General features: G+C 37.0%; 2 protein-coding genes across 10 annotated transcripts in view; one reads left to right on the top strand and one right to left on the bottom strand.

The window, feature by feature from the left end:
* LOC129724985 (ras-related protein Rap-2a-like) overlaps positions 1 to 10,770 on the top strand; it is a 51,456-nt gene extending 40,686 nt beyond the window's left edge. Inside the window, exons 2-3 of one of the 2 annotated variants that reach the window (XM_055680323.1) lie at positions 1,050 to 1,609; positions 10,007 to 10,770. In XM_055680323.1, coding sequence (XP_055536298.1) covers positions 1,211 to 1,609; positions 10,007 to 10,342 — 735 coding nt within the window. In that variant the 5' untranslated portion in view covers positions 1,050 to 1,210 and the 3' untranslated portion in view covers positions 10,343 to 10,770. Of the gene's footprint in view, positions 1 to 1,044; positions 1,610 to 10,006 lie in introns of both variants that reach the window. The other variant, XM_055680324.1, reaches the window with a different exon arrangement.
* A 2,195-nt stretch (positions 10,771 to 12,965) lies between these two features.
* Positions 12,966 to 18,806, bottom strand: part of LOC129722345 (sodium-dependent dopamine transporter) — a 68,881-nt gene continuing 63,040 nt past the window's right edge. For all 8 annotated transcript variants that reach the window (XM_055675718.1, XM_055675722.1, XM_055675719.1 and 5 more), the window contains 2 exons: positions 15,405 to 15,673; positions 12,966 to 15,338 (listed from right to left, as the gene is read on the bottom strand). In XM_055675718.1, coding sequence (XP_055531693.1) covers positions 15,225 to 15,338; positions 15,405 to 15,673 — 383 coding nt within the window. In that variant the 3' untranslated portion in view covers positions 12,966 to 15,224. The remainder of the gene's footprint in view (positions 15,339 to 15,404; positions 15,674 to 18,806) is intronic.

Genomic DNA, 18,806 nt, shown 5'->3' with positions numbered 1-18,806 from the left:
CGCGGATTCCGGAATTTACGCGGTTTTTTTACGTAGATTCCGGAATTTGCGCGGTTTTTTTTCACGCGACACGTATCCCCCGCGTAAAAGGTGACTTTAGTGTATCTTGTGCCGCAAAATGGAGGGTTCGTTTCTTTTCGTATTGTGTAAGCTTATATTGTGTAAGCAAAAATGTAACACCACCATTGTGGCTTGTTAAATTAGGTGGACCGCTACTAATTTTATTTTCATTTCATGTGAAAATAGTATTAAACTCTGACCAACAGTGATTGATATTTGTACCATCTTTAAATCTTAGATGCAATTTCAAACGTATGTCTTGGATTTTAGCTCGTGCGGCAGAAATTTAAAATTTTAAACTGACAATAAGAAGCTTTAGGACCAAGTTTACTGTCGAAATCATATGACACTCCACAAGACCAAAGCAAATTTGAATAAAATGAATTACCCCAGAAAGGACCGGCATATAATTAAAAAATCTCTCGCAACCGACAGCGGCGAACGCCTGAATGCATCCACGCTCCAAATGAAGAAAAAATTGTGGGGGAACTTTTTCAGTTGAATCATACTTTTTGCTTTGGTGTAGGGATGAAATGTTACATTGGAATGAAAGTTTACCACAGTGTTAAAGGTCAAGTCAGGGAATTATGCTTCGTTTTTACATTTCAAGTATTTGGTTCGCTCCAATATGTCAGTCAATTACTTGAATCGTATGTTGTTGAGATTTAAATAGTGCTGATAATTCTGAAAGATATAAATCATCGGTAATATCATGACGACTGCTAATCATATTTGAAATGCGACGATCTATTTTGCTCTCGATGTAGTAAGATTCTCAATACTTGCACTAAAGCAGCAAAAAAATGTTATCATGCTACATAACTATTGTTGAAATAAAACTAAACTAAACCTAATTTTTACTACTTTCAATTTATAGTCATTTCTGGTCGCACATTTAATTTATAACAAGTTCTTGTTTTTCCAATAAATAAATACAAATGTATACTTACAGCAATTTTTCTTTATTTATCCCCAACTTCAAAGTCCAGATCTTCACCTTCATTCGATATCGACAAATTTCAGTTCAATTCTCGAAAGCTTCGGGCGGTCTTTCCAGCAAGTAAACCGGCACCACCGGATACGAAGAAATTTAATTTTCTCAACCCGACCAGTGCAGAAAAAAGCCGCAAAAATTGCTCTCATACAAACAATGCCCGGAACCTGCCAAAGGCTCCGCATCCCGTCGCTAGGTAGCAACAAGTCGACCAAGAATGATTGCTGCCTGCAGGAACGGTCGACCGCACCGAAGCGGGAGTGTCACCGGGTGACGATGATGGGGGCGGCCCGGGTTGGCAAGTCATCCATCATTTCGCAGTTCCTGTACGAGAAGTACTTGTCACGGTACAAGCAGACAATAGAGGAGATGCACCGAGGTGAGTACGAACTGCCGGACGGTTCCTGCCTGACGCTGGACATACTGGATACCTCCGGATCGTATCAATTTCCGGCGATGCGGGCTCTGTCTATTAACACGAGCGGCGCTTTTCTGCTGGTCTACGCCGTCGACGATGAGGAGACCTGGCACGAAGTCGAACGGCTGCGAGAACAGGTAGGTCGAACTTCACCGCGGTAGGGAGTCAGAAAATGTCCGTAAAAACAGAACAACGGTTGACATTTGCTGTAATCAAATAGCTAATCTGCTATTGATATATGAGAATTTTTCATTTAAAAACGGCGTATAAACCATTATAATTAAAAATTTAGTTCTAGTCACTATTCGAATGCTCAAACAAATCTTTTACTTTCTCGAGATATAAAAAGTTGAAAAGGTTGTGTATAAGACACGACCGCAACGTGGAACGTGGAATTACGGCAAACTGCCTTATGTCAATGTATTTCTTACAAAAGGTTTGGGAACACACTCGGTCGGGGTTAATCAAGTTGATGATTAGGCAGTCCTCGTAATTTCGCAAATTTCGCTGAAACTTTTGATAACAAACTTTTTGATAAAAATACTACAAGGTATACAGCCCTAGGGTTGTATGAAATGGTGACGTGGGACTAAACACTGTAATTAGGGGATTTTTTGTTGCAAAATATACAGAGTCTGCAGACAGAATCAATGTGTTTATTTTCAGCCTCCCCTGGAAATCAATTTTTGGAATATATTCAACAACACTCGAAGAAATATCATTTATATTTGGCGATATTATGCCTTTAGTTTTTTTTTTTTTGCAAAAAAATATGTATTTAACAAGGCACAAGCATATCGTGCTTGTTGAAGAAGCACCAAGAATTTCTCATAATGCGTCAAAGTCAGAATTATCTCTATATCCTCAAAAACCAAATCCAATAATGCTTACGTTATCATAATGAATGGTTTTGTCTTATTTAACTCTAACTAAATCAAATCTATAGTATGGATATTACTTTCAAAATAATATGGAAGCCCTTACAAAGGTTCATCAATTGGAAAACATAAGAAAATATTTTGAACAAAATTCCTAACAAGTTCCAGCAAAAAATCGTAGAAATCCACAATTACATTTTTATTTTTTGCTTGACAATTTTTTCATTTGCCTGCAACTACATTCGCTGTATTACGAAGACAGGAAATATACGTTTATTATGGTAAAGCTTAGAATAATAATATATCATCTAACAATTTTGAAATATAAAAAGAGATTCTGTACGAATCTTACTAAATAAACTGAAAAATCACAAGCATTCGCAGGTTCTTACTCTTCTATAAATGTATATATTTAGGAATTTACTCTTTCGATACTATCCGGTCACGATTATTTAGTGAATATCGAAGATAAAATTTAAAAAATATCCGTTGCAAAAATTTACAATTCTTGTTGAGTAATTCATGGCAATCATATTTATGAAATAAACTTTCAATCACCATCAACAGCAGCATTGTAGTTTTTCCTCAATTGCATACGAATAGAAATGTACGAACAAAAGTGTACCACTGCAATACGAATAGTACTGCTGCAGTACGAATAGAAAAGTACCAATGCAATCATAGACGACGAGAGACCTGCGGTTCTATACTCCACTGGTACTGTTGCTTTTTCTGGCATGTTTTCTTTCAAGACATCAGTTTTTATTAGGTTCTACAGTACCTAACATGCAGGTTTAGAGATTGTTCAAGGATGGGTATTGTTTCAAACTTTTAGGAAAACTTTTACCTTCGAGACATCATATTAGTCTAACCTCATGGAAGCAAAAATAAATTGACCTATTGGGACGGGGAGACTCTGTCAATTTTTATTTCGAAATTGATACAGGGAATATCACAGGGAACGGATGGTGTCCATTCACGTCGTCTGTGCTAGGAATGCTCGCATGTAATTGGTTCATTATTCGCGTAAATTTGTTATTGAAATTATTATCAATTTTACCGCTTAGCAATGAAATTAGAGTGATAATTAACACATTACAAAATTGTTATACATTTTATCTATCCAACAACATATTGGTTATTGTTATCCATCATGTGGTTATGCTGTTATTAGCGTTTGAAATCTGACGCAACATTTGCCCGTTACATTTCCAATTTTACAGAATGCATCCCAGTATAGTAAACAAAGACGTGTCCCACGTCAAAAAAGTTCTTTTATTATATCAGTCTTCATGCAGACTCGCGACTGCTGTTCGAAAGTGCCTATCCAAAATTGTGACTGATGGATAAAAATTTCTAGAAAAATGGTGTTTGAACACCGCTGGTGTTTGAACTCTGGAATACTTCCAAATCACTGATTTCAGCTCTTGCTACATTTTATAAAAGTATCCTGAAGTATCCAATGCTTTCACTTTGTTGAAGAGAAAACTAAGTGCTAGGCAGGCAGGCAGCTGAGTAAAATATTCGCTATATTTGGTACGGCATTTTTTGGGCAAAATATTTCTTCGGGATGATATTTTCAATACTTTTCACTGTTACAAATATTTGCTCGAAACTTTGTTTGCTTGAACAGTAGCAAAGCCTCTTCGTACATTCAAACTTTTTTGAAGTTGCTCTCACCATTGATAAGAGAGTAGGATTCCGTGTAAAAATTTTGATTGATTAACTGGCATATATCAAGATGGCTTGACAAAGTAATTTTTTTTAATTCTTCTATCACCAATATTTAGTGGTTAATTTGTGAGTTCGAAATCCAATTTGTTGTAATTTGTGGTTAAGTGGTTTCCGAGAAATTTTCAAAAAACTGAGTCAAGCCATCTTGAAACATGATTTTGCTTCAAATGAATCGGACAACGATGATATATACATCAATCGAAAGCTCATAATTTGTGGTTCAAGAAAATGTAATTTTTATCGTCATAATTACTAGTGTTTGTAAAGAAATTTGTGTTTTATTGTTCACGTAGTTCTACGTTTAGTTTATTTGTTGATGACGCTACTGGCCGCTAGTGGCGTTGGCTGTTTGCGGTGTTTGTCATTGCTATACTGAGCGTGCGTGTGGGGAATATGGTAAATATTGAGATTCGGGGAACTTAGCCAACACACTTGCTACTTGAAAGCAATCCAAATTCGACGGATTATTTTTCGAGCGCACAGAGAACTAACTCGAGTGGAAACCTGGCCAAAATTATTTTCGCTACTGTTTAGTTACATGTTGGAAAATATTTGAGTGAGAAGTGGAAGTGGCTGGTTCGAGTATTGTATCAAAGAGTAACTCTAAATATCACGCACATAACTTGATGTTTACATTTACACAACCTATGTGGCTTCATTAATGTTATTGAATAGATGAAGAAATACGCTCGTATAATTTGTGTTCGCAAAACGGGCAGCGAAACAAATCGAAGAATTTACAAGAAAAATTATGTAGCAAAATAACTTCATTTTGATTTTTCAATTTGTTGCTCACAGATTATATGATGCCTCGTGGATCTACGTAGGTTGGAAAAAGGCTTTTGGACGGAGTGTTATTTACCTGGATTATTGGTTTTGTGCATCAAGTTAGTTTTAAGTTAACTTGAATTAGTTGAAGTTCATTCACTTAACTAATCTCATTTAATCTTTGTTGAACTGAAACTCTGTTTTAAGCATGAGGCAGGTATTCGTCAAAATATGTCATGAACAACATTTTTCAAACGGGTCGCAAATGTCAATCCGGACGTTACCGGATGAGATATTTGCGAGGATGTGTTGTTATGAACTTCCATTCCCCCGATGATTAAATGATCGGATTCCGCGAGATTTGATAACTCTTTCAATATTGAAAACGCTCAAAAATACGTAAAAATCACTAATTGCGAAAACTTCTTAAGAGTAGCTATAATTTTTAATATCGGAATTTTTATCAATCGGTTTATTAGCATTGAACATAAAGAATTCATTTGGTGCATAATATTGATCGATTGTCATTTTTTTTGACGCCTGGCCCAACTTGTTTCAATTCCCAAAAAATGCTTGAAAATTTGTCAATGTTTACAGCACTCTCAGCATATGATAATACCGTTTAACGGTAATCGAGTGATGGTATATTGTGAAGCATTTATTTAAACTGCAGAAAAAAATATAGCGGCACCAAAAAGCGACAAAAACTTTTTTTCTTATTTTGGCCAGATTTTTGTTCTAGGTACTTCTCTGTGCGACGGTGCCACTAGTAGCTTAACAGACCCGCGGACAGCAGACATCTTCTTTATTACTTTGCTCATAAGTTAGCACATATGCAGGAAAAAATAACAGAAGAGCAACATTAAGTTGGATCCCGGCAGTTTATTTGAACATTTGTTTGAATATTTTCGAAACATTTCTCAGAATCTAGGTGATGAAAAAGTGATAATTATTGTTTGCCATTCCTTATGGTTCTGAAAAATAATCCGTCGAATTTGGATTGCTTTCCTTTGAAAGTACATTTTCGTTACCGGTATCCTTTTTGACAACAAATTTTCACATATCCATTCTGCGCCTGTAAAGCTACCTGTAATGCAAGTGTGTTGGTTAAGTTTCCCGAATTACGATATTTACCATATTCCCCACACGCACGCTCAGTATAGCAGTGACAAACACCGCAAACAGCCAACGCCACTAGCGGACAGCAGCGTCATCAACAAATAAACAAATCGTAGAACTACGTGAACAATAAAACACAAATTTCTGTACAAACACTAGTAATTATGACGTTAAAAATTACATTTTCGTGAACCACAAACTAAGAGCTTTCGATTGATGTATATATCATCGTTTTCCGATTCATTTCAAGAAAAATCATGTTTCATGATGGCTTGACTCAGTTTTTTGAAAATTTCTCGGAAACCACTTAACCACAAATTACCACAAATTGGATTTCGAACTCACAAATTAACCACTAAATATTGGTGATAAAAGAATTGAAAAAAATTACTTTGTCAAGCCATCTTGATATATGCGATTAACTGGAACGTTATTTCACCATTTCCTGGTTTCCTATGGATTTCAAAATTGTTTATCAATTTAGAGGTATATTTTTTATCAATTTAAAAATTCACTCATTAATTAGCAAAGGCCAAAGAACGACATTAGAAAGCAAATAACGGCCTGATTTTTCTGTTTCGGAATAAAACAGCACATATTAATGACAAAAAATTGGAGCAAGTAAGTCAATATTACAAGGCGAACAAATATTGACCGTCATTTCAAGCAAATATTTGCTTCGTGTAGTGCTCACTTTAGTGCTCTTATACAATTGTCGACGTCAGTTTCGTGTTTTGAGAGAGTATTTAGTTTTATTGCACTTTTGCATAGAAAACTATAGTAAACTTTGCGGAATTTTTCAAGGGACTCGGGAATCCCGGGAATCAATATTTCTGTTCCCGGGATCCGGGAAAAGGTATTTCCCGGGAAATCGTTCCCGGGGTTGCAAACCCTACTTGGTGCTATTGGTTTACTTTCTGGAACACCATTAATCTTTGAAAAGCTATTGAAAAATGCTATTTTGGGAAGGTGTTGATGACGACAATTATTTTCAGAACCAAAACGATTTGTTTGATCGGTTTTACGTCTTCGGCTAAGTTGTAAATAATAATAATTTTGTCTTTATACTATACTCAATTTTAGTTTCAATTTTTTTTTGGTTTATTAAGGCAGACAATGTGTGCAGCAGGGGAAGCGAAAAATAAGTGAACTGGAAATATTATACAGTTTTGGAAAACTATACCGCATCCCGACTGGACTTGAACCCGCAATCTCCCTGTCTCCGGCATGGTGTTTTGACCAATTAAACTACGGGGGACGGTGGTACTGTTCCACAATCTATATGCGTATCACATTCCACTGCCGACTTATTCTATTGCTCATAACTACACACACTGCTGTCAAGCGTTATTTATACGACTGAAAGGAATGTCTCATCATACACAGAAGAGTCAGCTGACGCTGATAACTCTAATAGACCTGTGTGGTCGAGACCAAAGTCAGTCTGAGTCGTGCTTGCAAGTGCGACACAAAAATGGTAGGTGCTCTGTAGGGCTAAATTTTTCGAACTAATTTCTATTTTTAACAACGGCTTTTACCTGTTAATATACAAGTTCATTAAGGCAGACAATGAGTGCAAGCGAAAAATAAGCGAACTGGAAATATGATACAGATTTGAAAAATATACCGCATCCCGACGGGATCTTTTTTTCTCTTTCGTTTAAATTTTTTTTACAGTTTATACTTTTTTCAGAAGGACAAAACTACAAACATTATACCTATTAATACCATTTATACACAAGTTTACTTTTTTTAAAAATTAGTAGTGATTAAAAAATATCACTAGAAAAGCTTCAACCAAATCGAAAATGGTCGATAAACATCGTTGTCTTATGTGGTTTGAAATTGCTTTACTTATCCTGTCAATATTCCTTTTGTAGTGTCGAGGCATTTGGGTCTTGAAGTAAAACAACAAACAGTTGTATACGTGGCGGTTTCACCCCATGTACAGCGTGCTGCTTTACCCCCAGTAGGAAATTGTTATATTCCATCGAAAAAGTAGTCAAAATTACAAGATTACTCACGGATTTCGATATTTCCGAAAGAAGACAGATTCAGGCAAGCGATTAAACGTAGGGGTTCCTGGGGTAAAACGCACCAGTTAACGAAAGCAGAATATATTTATGTCTTGTTGTGTCTAATAGTTAAGGAATTTTTTCGATTATTATATAACTTGGCAGTAAAACCACAGAGAACAGACATTCATCTTATTTTCAAAGAATGTGTGAAAACTTGCAACCGTCATTCAGCCGTAATTAGTAATGCTCCCACGATGTGGCGCTCGCGTAACTGACAAACCAAGCACTGATATCGATAAAATATCGATACAGCAATATTCATGCAGTGCAACTGGGGCATTAACGTATTTTGATTCAAATTTTTGCACACGATTTTCAATTTTTTTATATGAACATGAATGTTCGTTCTCTGTGGTAAAACTACGGTGGGCGGTCTTACCCTGTTTACCCCTAACAATTCTTTCTCAACTCTTTCTTTTAATTATAAATCATTGATAACCCTGCAGAGAAGCGTTGTTCAGTTGGCTTCAGTCAGTCGAAAACAATGTCGAAGGCTGCTACTGGAACACAGTTGCAGGTAAAACACCACTTCATGGTAAAAAAATTGAGCACCTTTTACCGTAAATACAGTCCCTCTACAATTATGGGTCAGTCAACGTGTTGTCTGAATGTTCAAAAATGGATATAAAATCGGAAAAGTTATCAACTACGAATGTTTTACTATCTATCTCTGTGTTCTGATGTGTACTATCGATCAACAATTAGTTTCACTACAGTTGATGCGTATAAATCGGTTGGGAAGAAAAATATCACTTATATAGCAAAACTACAATTATGGGTCACTTCACTTATTGCACTGAGCAGAATTATAGTTTTTAGTGACATTTTCAACTTTAAATCATTTTAATCGTATAAATGAGGTTACAAGTGAGTTGAAAATTGTTCAGTTTCGTGAGAATATATGTATTTGTGTAAAAGTGAACTATAATTGTAGCTGACCCATAACTGTGGAGGCACTGTAGTAGAAGGGTGGAATCCACGACCGTGTAGTTGACGTAAGACTACGATAGTTTTATACTACATCAGAAAAGTTAGCAGGCGGAATTTTAACAATTTGATTTCCCTACACTCTCGAAGCGAAAGTTACAAAAATATTTATTGATAAATGGATAAAATTATTGGGCATTAAATTCCTACTCATATTATCGCTTCCACTTGGTAGATATTCGAAATAAAATTGCTTTCCTTGCAAACAAATAAGCCGTCTTCTCGGTATTCTTGAGTAATGTAACAAATTGAATACGTGACACTTAGGGCAAATGATGCTGACAACATGTAGGAGTCAGATTAGGAAGGGCCAGTCATGAATGGTGTGGAATAATACGGGTCTACAGTAACCAAATATGCCATCACAGCTGCCAGATAGACGGTTGCATCAGCGACAGTATGCTCAGCTTAGTTCCCTCTCCAAGAAAATTACAAATACGAATATACTTGGAACTGGAGGTCAGCACGATGTAAGCGGGAAATAGCGGATTCTTAAATTATTTGCCATTAAACAAATTCAAACTATGCTAGATTAGCGGCTTACATTTGAAAAACGGGATTGTTTCAAAATATTCAATAATGGTTTTTATCACTTTTAGCAACATTTTTTTTACCCAGATCATTGCCTCAAGCATGTTACTGAGGCGGATTACATGCTATGCAGGGATGGAATTTCCGGAGGTGTAGATGAGAGTTTTTCAGTCTGGAAAGAAGTTTTCGTGTGGAGGAGCCTCAGAACAAATCCATAGATGCATATCCAGTTTTCTTATCGATTTCTGCAAGAGCATTCTGGAGTTAAAAATTTTCGTCACGCTCTGGTTTCGGTTTTCAAATTTCCATCCCTATAATGTTTCCATAGAATGTAATTCTACGTCAAAAAGTAAGAGCCTTCGTGTTCTTGACATTTGACTTTTTACATTAACTTAAACATGAATTTCCACTTTTTTGAACCATCCTCTTTGTTTTCCAGATTGTGGAAGTTCGCGGCCTGTGCGTCCCGATTGTAATCGTCGGTAACAAATGTGACGTGCCGGAGGAGAACCGCCAGGTGTCGGTGAATGTGGCCCAAACTAAGGCCACCCTAGAGTGGGGCTGTGGTTACGCGGAGTGCTCAGCAAAGAACAACGAGGGCATACTGACCGTTTTCAAGCAATTGCTGCGACAGGCCAACATCGAGTACAACCTCAGTCCGGCGGTCCGGCGTCGAAGAAAGTCCCTGCCCAGCTACACTGGCCAGATGCACCAGAAAGGATCGACCAACTCGGCCAAGTACTATCTGAAGCGGCACTCGTGTTCGGTTCAGTGAATCCAGCAGGCGATCGGAAAGTTGCAAGAACGGAGAATGCGTAGGAGAGTCGTTCTAAAGAAGCAAAGTGATTAAACCTTTGGAATGAGGAGATTTCAAATGACGACAACTTTATGGTCTGAGCATCGAAACGAAATACGCACTTGTACTACAGGTGACAGCAGGGTGGGACTTTTTATATGTGTACTCCTATTAGCCCATTGGATGTTTGATACGAAACAGTATTTTTTGGGGTTAAAGAAGTATATGGGATTTGCTGTCATTATTATTGTCATGAAATGTTTGTAAGCGATTGTGCACACTCAGAACATTCACATAAAAATCAGAAGATAACTAATTTTAATTGGGAACATTTACGAGCATGGTCGAAATTTTTAGGAAGATTATACACCAAAACTTATAAAAAATGTTACATTGATAGAAAATTAGCTACTCTGTTTATATATTATTAAAAAGAAAGCCCACGGTTTATGATGAAAACCATTCCTGAAGGTCCAGCTTGTTCTTGTTCGTGCTATGTACCAAAAAGCATCTTGATAATTCCATAACATTTCCTTCCGATCTGCAATTCTTATATTGGCCTGGTTCCACATAAAATTTAGTTTCAGGTGCGCAACTAAGTTCTCGCTATTTGTCAATAAATGGCGCCAACAGTATGTACACAAATGTCGTTTTTACGCGGTTTATTTGTGGGGAGGGCCCCTTTTCTTATTTCATTCAAAGCGAACGGCAGTTGAAGCACTTTGAGAGGGAATGCTACTCTAAGTAAAGCAACATGCCGTGATTAGTTTCGTCGCTTCCAAGACGAAAATTCAGATGTTGCCGACTGTCCGCGTGGAGGAAGGCTAAAAACTTCCGAAGACACTCGCTATAAATTTGACGAATTGCAGGATGATGATCTATGCTAAACGCAGGAACAGCTTGCATCGGTATTATTACCTGCCAAGCCATTGTCAAGCGATTGCATGTTTTGAGTATGATTAAAGAACAAGGAATTTGGCTTCCTTATGATTTGAAACCAAGAAACATTGAGTGTCTTTTTTCGCCTGTAAACAACTGCTGCAGCGGTTGTGCCTAAATCTCTTCCCAGTTACGAGGACTTTCTCGCTCGCTTTTGCAGACTGTTTCCTAAGCGAGACCAATTTTTTTTACTTACATTTTTTTTGAGTTTCTTACATATTTTTTTTCTTTTTTTCCAAAGCATTAGGAATCCGTGGTTAGGATTGTTTACACTGTTGCGTCGGAACATCCGAAAAAACGCGTGGGAGTGCAGGTTTCAAATACTGAGTGCAATTATCAAAAGGCCTACCAGTGATCAGTGGTCCAATAAGGCAAAAAGTGGAACTTAATTCCATAGCGCCTTTCACCTTCATCCTAGCCTAAAAATGTCTTCGGAACAACTATTTGTATGACTCGCATGATCGCAAATTGTCAAAAAATATTAAAAGTTTACTATACTAAAAATAAAAAAGTTAGCTTTTTTGTCTTAAGAGATAAAACAATAGTTTATTCAGCAAAGTTGTAGAAAATTCAAAAATATGAAACTTTGTTGAACAAATGAAAATCCTATGTTTTTTCGGTACAAAGTTATAACGTATATTACATGGAACTTACTTAAAAGTTAGTTTTTTTTGTTAGTTTTATTATACACGAAAGTGTTGTTCGGAGGAATTGTTAAGGCACATCAAAAACACATTTTTGCCAAAGGCCATATATCTCCAGGACTTTTCCTTACAAAGTTATATTATATTTAAACTTATTTTTTCGATAACTTCAAGGACGTATTGGTTAAAAAGGGGCAAGTAGAATTCTGATGTCAATACTTTTCCTTGAAGGTCAGCAGGAGTTCTTTAAACTTCTTAAGGTTAGAGTAAGGCGAGCATATGTTACAGTAGGTTTTAATATATCAAATATGAACTTTTTTGTGTTAAGAGATAGAGGAATGGTTAGCTGGGAAAAGTTTTAGAACGTACAAAAATATGAATCTTTGCTGAACAAACAAAATTCCTATCTTCACTGGGTTCAGAGTTACAGAGTATTTTCTGTAAAAGTTACTTAAAAGTTAATTTTTTGCACTTAACTTTTGTTGAATACATTTCACAAGAAAACGTTGTTCTGAAGAAGCATTTAAACATGCAAAACACACGTTTTTGTTGAAGGCTTGGCATCTCCAAGACTTTTCCTAACAAAGTTTTAGCACGTTTTAACTTATTATTCCGATAAAAAAAAATATTTTTTTTATTTTTAGTATAGCAAACTTTTCGTATTTTTTGACAATTTGCAATTATGCGGGTCATTCATACAAACAATTGTTCCGAAGATACTATTAGGCTAGAATGGAGGTGAAAGGCGCTATGGAATTAAGTTCCACTTTTTGCCTTTTTGAACCACTGTGGTTGTGCACTTTGCTGCAGACTTATTGAATGTATGCTCTTGACAAGGTTAAGAGAAAATGCAGGATGCCAGCCAGCGTAATGGTAAGGAATATTTTGGTTATTTATCAAATGACTAAGTTTTATGAGAAAGAAAATTGCATGTGCAGCAATACTTATGCCAATCGTTTCAATTCTCTTACAAAAGAAGCCTGTCGTGTTATCAATTGAATAAGTTAAGAAATCCTCACTATGTATAGCTTAAAACTCAATGGACTTTATTGCAAAATAAACTAAAATACGTTGTTACATAAGAATACAATATTTGAATACAAATTTGAACAGAGAGAGATTACAACTAATAGCCAACAATTTATTGTTTCTTTTTATAATAAAAATATTCTCAACCGTAACTACTAAAAGCTCTCTGCTGCTGCGCTTGTAAATACTTATTCGTTGTTGGCAATACCTGACCATAAGAAAACGGTTGCACCCTAGCGAAACTTCAACTAAATATTGAAATACAGATACAAATCCGGAAGTACCCATTTATTTACCACTAGTAACAGAACGCTACCCACGAAACCTTACTGGTCGGCTTAACGCAATCATTCGCAGTACAATGTATACAGTGCTCAATGTTTTACAATGTACAACAATCAGTTTAAAGTTTCAAGCATTCGGTCGAAGCGACTAAACCTCTAAAAATTTGCATGTTGGCAAAACGGGGAACACTGTACTTAGTTTACGCTCTAGTTTTATTTATCTACGTCGAAAACAATCTGCTTTGTTTTTTCTTTCTCCATATAAAAGGGGAACACTTTTTTCGGTCGTTATGGGGTGTGAAAAATTCAAGTTTCAAAAAATTCACCTAATAAAAATGACATAAAACAACATCTTTGATCATAAAAGCAGTAATACCCTCTGGTAAAAACCTTCTCGATGGCTGATCAAAAAGGTTTTTAGCTCAGTTTGGCTGTGGATGAAATGGAAATGAAATCCTATCGAAAATTGCTTGTAAAGTTTCACAAATGGTCCGAAACGCTTCCTAATGGCTGTACAGAAAGCGTTCCAGAGCGTGCGGTGACATATTATAAACATGTATAAAAAATACCAACAATGAATATGAGTACGATATGAGGGTTCTTGCCGTTGGCCATCGATATCTCTCAAACATTTCAACGAGGTATACGACATATGATTTACTTTATATCTGAAACGCTCATAGAGATTCTTCCCCAAAAACTGTTTCACATAATAAAGTTGTTGGTGTTATGAGCTTTAGTCTATCCTGACGCTTAATGGAACAATTTTTCACAACAATTACCCTACGCTAGGCCGAATTAATTCGGAATGATTACACAGTTAGCATTGCTGCTTGATTGTGGCTACGGTTAGATACAAGCTTCAACTACATGTTATTTTATGATGCTCTAAATGTTCTACGTATATACTAGCTTAATCACACTGCTATTACTTCTGTACCTACTGTATAATAAATTCACTGTTCAAAATATCATCCTAATCTTTCTAATATCCAACATGATTTGATAACTACCAAATATATTCGATTCTATAAAGCAATTCTAATTCGGTTAACTTTAAACTGTATACTGCAAGAGTAGCTCGTAGAAAAAGTGCAACAAAAACGAGTTCGAAAGATAACGAATTTCGAACTGCCTCGCAGCGAACGCCGTTCTATCCAGGCAAAGCTTTATGGCTGTCAAGTTTTGCCCAGTAGCAAAGCTCGCCTTCGTCGTGGGCCTCCTTTAGTATGCTATAGAAAAGTGAAGAAATGCTAAAAATTGTAAAGCTAACAGTGTATAGTAGTGAGAATCCTAGCGCATGCGCCCCATTAGTCCCCTTTCAGTGAGAACACATAACATACCAACTATGTCTAAGCCAGTGAAGTTACACCGTATGATTTCCTACTATTTATAACTACGAATGCATCCCTCAGGCTATAATCTATCATCAACGGCCATATAAAAACAGTAATCACTTCGCAGGCTGATACCTGCCAACGAAAACGTTGCCTGATACCTAAAACTCAACGCTTCCGACAGCTATGGCGTGATTTATGTACAGTCCACACATCTGTCAGGAAAGCTGCATAAAACTACATGTTTGTCAGTATCGCTTAAAAACGATTCAATTCGCTTGTTGTTGTCCCCACCTACATGTTTTCTATACTTGAAATCATTATGATCTATTATCTATACAGCATTTCAGCTTAATCCTATAAGCTAAAACGAAAATCTAGCGCTTCGCTGATCCCGATTGACCACTCCAGGAGTGGGTTTAGACACTGATCCGTATACTCTAATGAAAAATTCGTATGTAGTCTAACGGTTTGTAGCTATCTCTAGTTTCTTCTCAAATAATCATCGCGACCCACTAATCTATAAACAAAACCCTGTAACTTGAAACGAACAACAATATTTGTAGCCTGCTACATTACGATGTGTTCAAACAAAGTAGATATCAAACTTTAGTGAACATGTTTGCACTCAAACCTCTTCACCCTCGTCCGAATTGGTTAGCCGAACCTGTGCTGGTTCCGTCGTGACCCCATTAACTGCCAACTGCTGATCGCGCCAGGGTGTTGTCAAGGTTTTCAATCGCTGAGGAGAAATAAAACGAAAACATTTAACTCACGATAATGAAAACGAAAAAAAGGAATAACAAACCTGTCGGAAGGATCCCGGTGTTACAACCAGCTTATAAAATGCCATCAGAGGGATCATAATCATAGACGAACCGGCGATACACCAACCAAGTACGTTCGCCCATGGTGGATAGACGTAATCTCCATAGCTTAACGGTTCGTACCCAATCAGACCGTAGATGATAATGAACAACAGAAAGAGGGGTGCGACGAACTTCCAGCAGACGCGCCAATAAATACCGGGCGAGAAACCGATCATGTCCCGGATGTCGTCGCAGAATCGCTGTGTGCCTGAAATGGTAGAAATTGCAGGCTTAACACATTCGTTCCAATCTTCCAAAAACTGGTGAAAGAAGTTCATGTGAACGTTGTACCTAAGAATAACTACTGTTTATTCCCTCTACACCTTAGTAATGTTTTAAAAAGTGAGTGCGACTGCCATTTCTTGCACACTCGAAAAGTATTTTATGCATGTGTTTACAGCACTTTTCAACAGGGATTTAAATGAATTTCGAGTTGAAACGAATTGAGTTTGTCTAAAGACTGTTACGGTCAAAAATTGGTCAAACAAAAATGTGTTTAAATCAGTCATTTTTTATCAAAATATCAAATTATGTTTCTTTGTCAACAGATAAGGAAAAAATATTGACGCAAGCATATTTTTTAGCTAATGCGAATTGCCAGACCTTTCTCTTCCATCAAGTTTCATCAGCCTCCTTGGTAACTTTGTTCGTCACAGATCGTCAGTCAGCCTTGAACTGCATCTCACCTTACGTGTATTTTGTACAGGACGGAGCTCCTGCACATAAATTACCTGGTTGACGAAACCTTTCGTGTTTAAAATGTTGCTCTTCAAACCAAATGCACAGTTGCCCTGCCACACGAGATATAAGCTCAATGTGTTTGAAAATTTCTGCCATTTTTCGTCTTATAGTTGTCGTATAATATTCCTGTTTAGAAAGCTAAATTTCAACATCCTGTCCTGACATTCTGACGGAGATGTTAAATAAATAAATAAATAAATAAATAAATGCGGTTTAGGTCCGATATGATAGCGATGTACGACAGCGACTCAGTGACTGCTTGGATTAGCACCTGCTGAGCCACACGTGTGCCAGGCTCCAACAGCATCTCTACTGTTGGTTCAAACTGGTTTCAATACACTTTCGATATTCACTAGACACTATTCACTAGACAAATCACACACTTGTGCGTGACCCCAACTGCATTTTTATTGTTTGTTGGTTCAAAAATGAAAATATAGTAACTGTTGTATGTCTGTCAAGTGAACCACGCAATTTTCGCATGGCCCCAGCATATAATGGTATAAGATTTTGCATTCCACGGACATATCCATACACACACTTGTGCGCGGCCCCAACAGCATTCTTATTGGCTGTTGGTCTAAATCGGTACTAAATATAAATAAGATAATTGTACTCTTCTAATCAGCTCACTGAACGGAGAACCTGGAAATAACTAAATAGAGATGGTTAGGAGTTATATGTATGATCCCATCACTTGTCTCCCAGCTGGTCTCGAGGTACGATGCTGGCCTAACAAACCAGCCGTCGTAGGTTCGAGTCGCGGCTCGGGAGAGACTTTTAGTGACTGTAGGATCGTAACGCAATTGTCCTGTACACCTAACAGCTGCTCGGAGACTGTGTATAATAAACAGAAGGTCGAGTTCCGAATCGGAATGTAGCACCAAGGCTTTGCTTTGCTTTTTTTGTCCCATCACTTATCAAGGTGAATCCTGATCCAACGTATCCTTCCTTATTAACAAAAACTTCTTTGCAGTGACCTTCCCTAACATCCCACCTCTTTTGCAAACTGATTGCAAAAACATGGCCGGTTACTGGTGAGAATGGTCGGTCACTTCCAGTCCCATTCAGTTGATTCACTGTGCAATTTTACTTATTCTGATCAATTACGGTATAGCCACCATTGAATCGTGCACTTAATCTAAGCTAAGCTTTATTAAAACTCTTAACCAATGGCCCGGGAATGGTACCTCAACTCTTAAGAAAAAACGAGTTTTCTTTACTATCGAGGAGATAGATAACACTGTTCGATAAAAGCGAAAAAAAGTTGGCCTAAAAATAGCTGCCCTGAAAAGATTATAGTTTTTTGACCATTCCTGTGAATTTTATAGGAAAACTGATTTGATCTTTGAAAAAGTAACCTTCATTAAGAGAAAAATCAAAAAAGTTCTAATCTTTTTTTTTTTATGGTTAAACCTGTGTTTACCAGTGTAGTCATACGAAAAAACAGCCGTAGCTACCGGGAGGGCTTCGCTCCCCTATGCTTTTGTATCCTGCAATAGCAATAAAGGCGGCCGCTGGACGCAGTCCATTTAGACGTTTACTGGAGATCAGGTTATTGTCAAAAGCGGTAACGTAGTAATAACCTAAGACAAGACGCGACAGCTGGTCACCGTTACATGCAACCAATTTGAACCGGTTGACTGAATCCGATCACTGTTATAACTTTAAAAATGCATTGATTAATCGTTTTTTACTATTTCGGTTGAAGTCCAAGAAACTTAGGAAGAAAAAAATTGGGTACCTAGAAACTTAGGAAGAAAAAATTTGATAGTAGAAGTATGCTTTATTGAACATAAAATAACAAATAAAAATTGAGTATTGTTCGCCTGTATATTGCAATTTCAATTTGTTTTATTTTCATTGACCTGCAGAAGTTGTTAAAAATAATCATTCTGGCATCAACGGTATGGAACGTTCAAAAAAAATTCGACGGGGTTGACGGCCGTTACGAAAAGAAAAATAAGAAGCCAGCTGTCGCGTCTTGTCTTAGGTAATAACTTCGTCGTAACGTAACATAGAAAATTCAACAAAGAGTGGGCGTTTTTTGACGTAGGACTACGTCTATCTGGAAGTTAGGTACCTAAACTTGGAAATCTAGTTATACAACCAGGTCAGGTTTCGAGTGCTTATATTTCAGTCATTTATGATCAGGTTCTCGAGGTTTCAACAGCAATCGATCAGAAATACTTTTACGGTTAAATTTATGTAACAAAAACAACCTATTGTTTGAGATACACTATTGAAAAATTGGTAAATAACATCGATTGTCTAAATCATACCGAGCAGCCAATCACTACCTCTCTTCCCAAGCACAGCCGACACTAACGAATACAACCGATCTGACTTTGTAAACGATTTGTTGTTGTTTTTCAGTTTTCGATGCTTTTTCACTTCCCTTGCCATTCTCTTCTCTTCTTAACTCTCCCCCTTTTTCCCCAGTTAGTTACTGACGAAACCTTGATATAAAAAGTACATTCGAACATTTTCATTCTAAAACCAGTGACGTACGGACGCTAGGTGCTAGCCAATGAAAGGAGGAATGACAAAATAGTACCGCTCATGTCGTGCCGGTTTCACCCGTAATGCTGGCGGCTGTC

Source organism: Wyeomyia smithii, chromosome 2 (genome assembly GCF_029784165.1).
Source record: "Wyeomyia smithii strain HCP4-BCI-WySm-NY-G18 chromosome 2, ASM2978416v1, whole genome shotgun sequence".
NCBI classification, from domain to species: Eukaryota; Metazoa; Arthropoda; class Insecta; order Diptera; family Culicidae; genus Wyeomyia; species Wyeomyia smithii.
The sequence above is the reverse complement of the archived record's forward strand: the minus strand, read 5'-3'. Positions and strand labels throughout refer to the sequence as shown.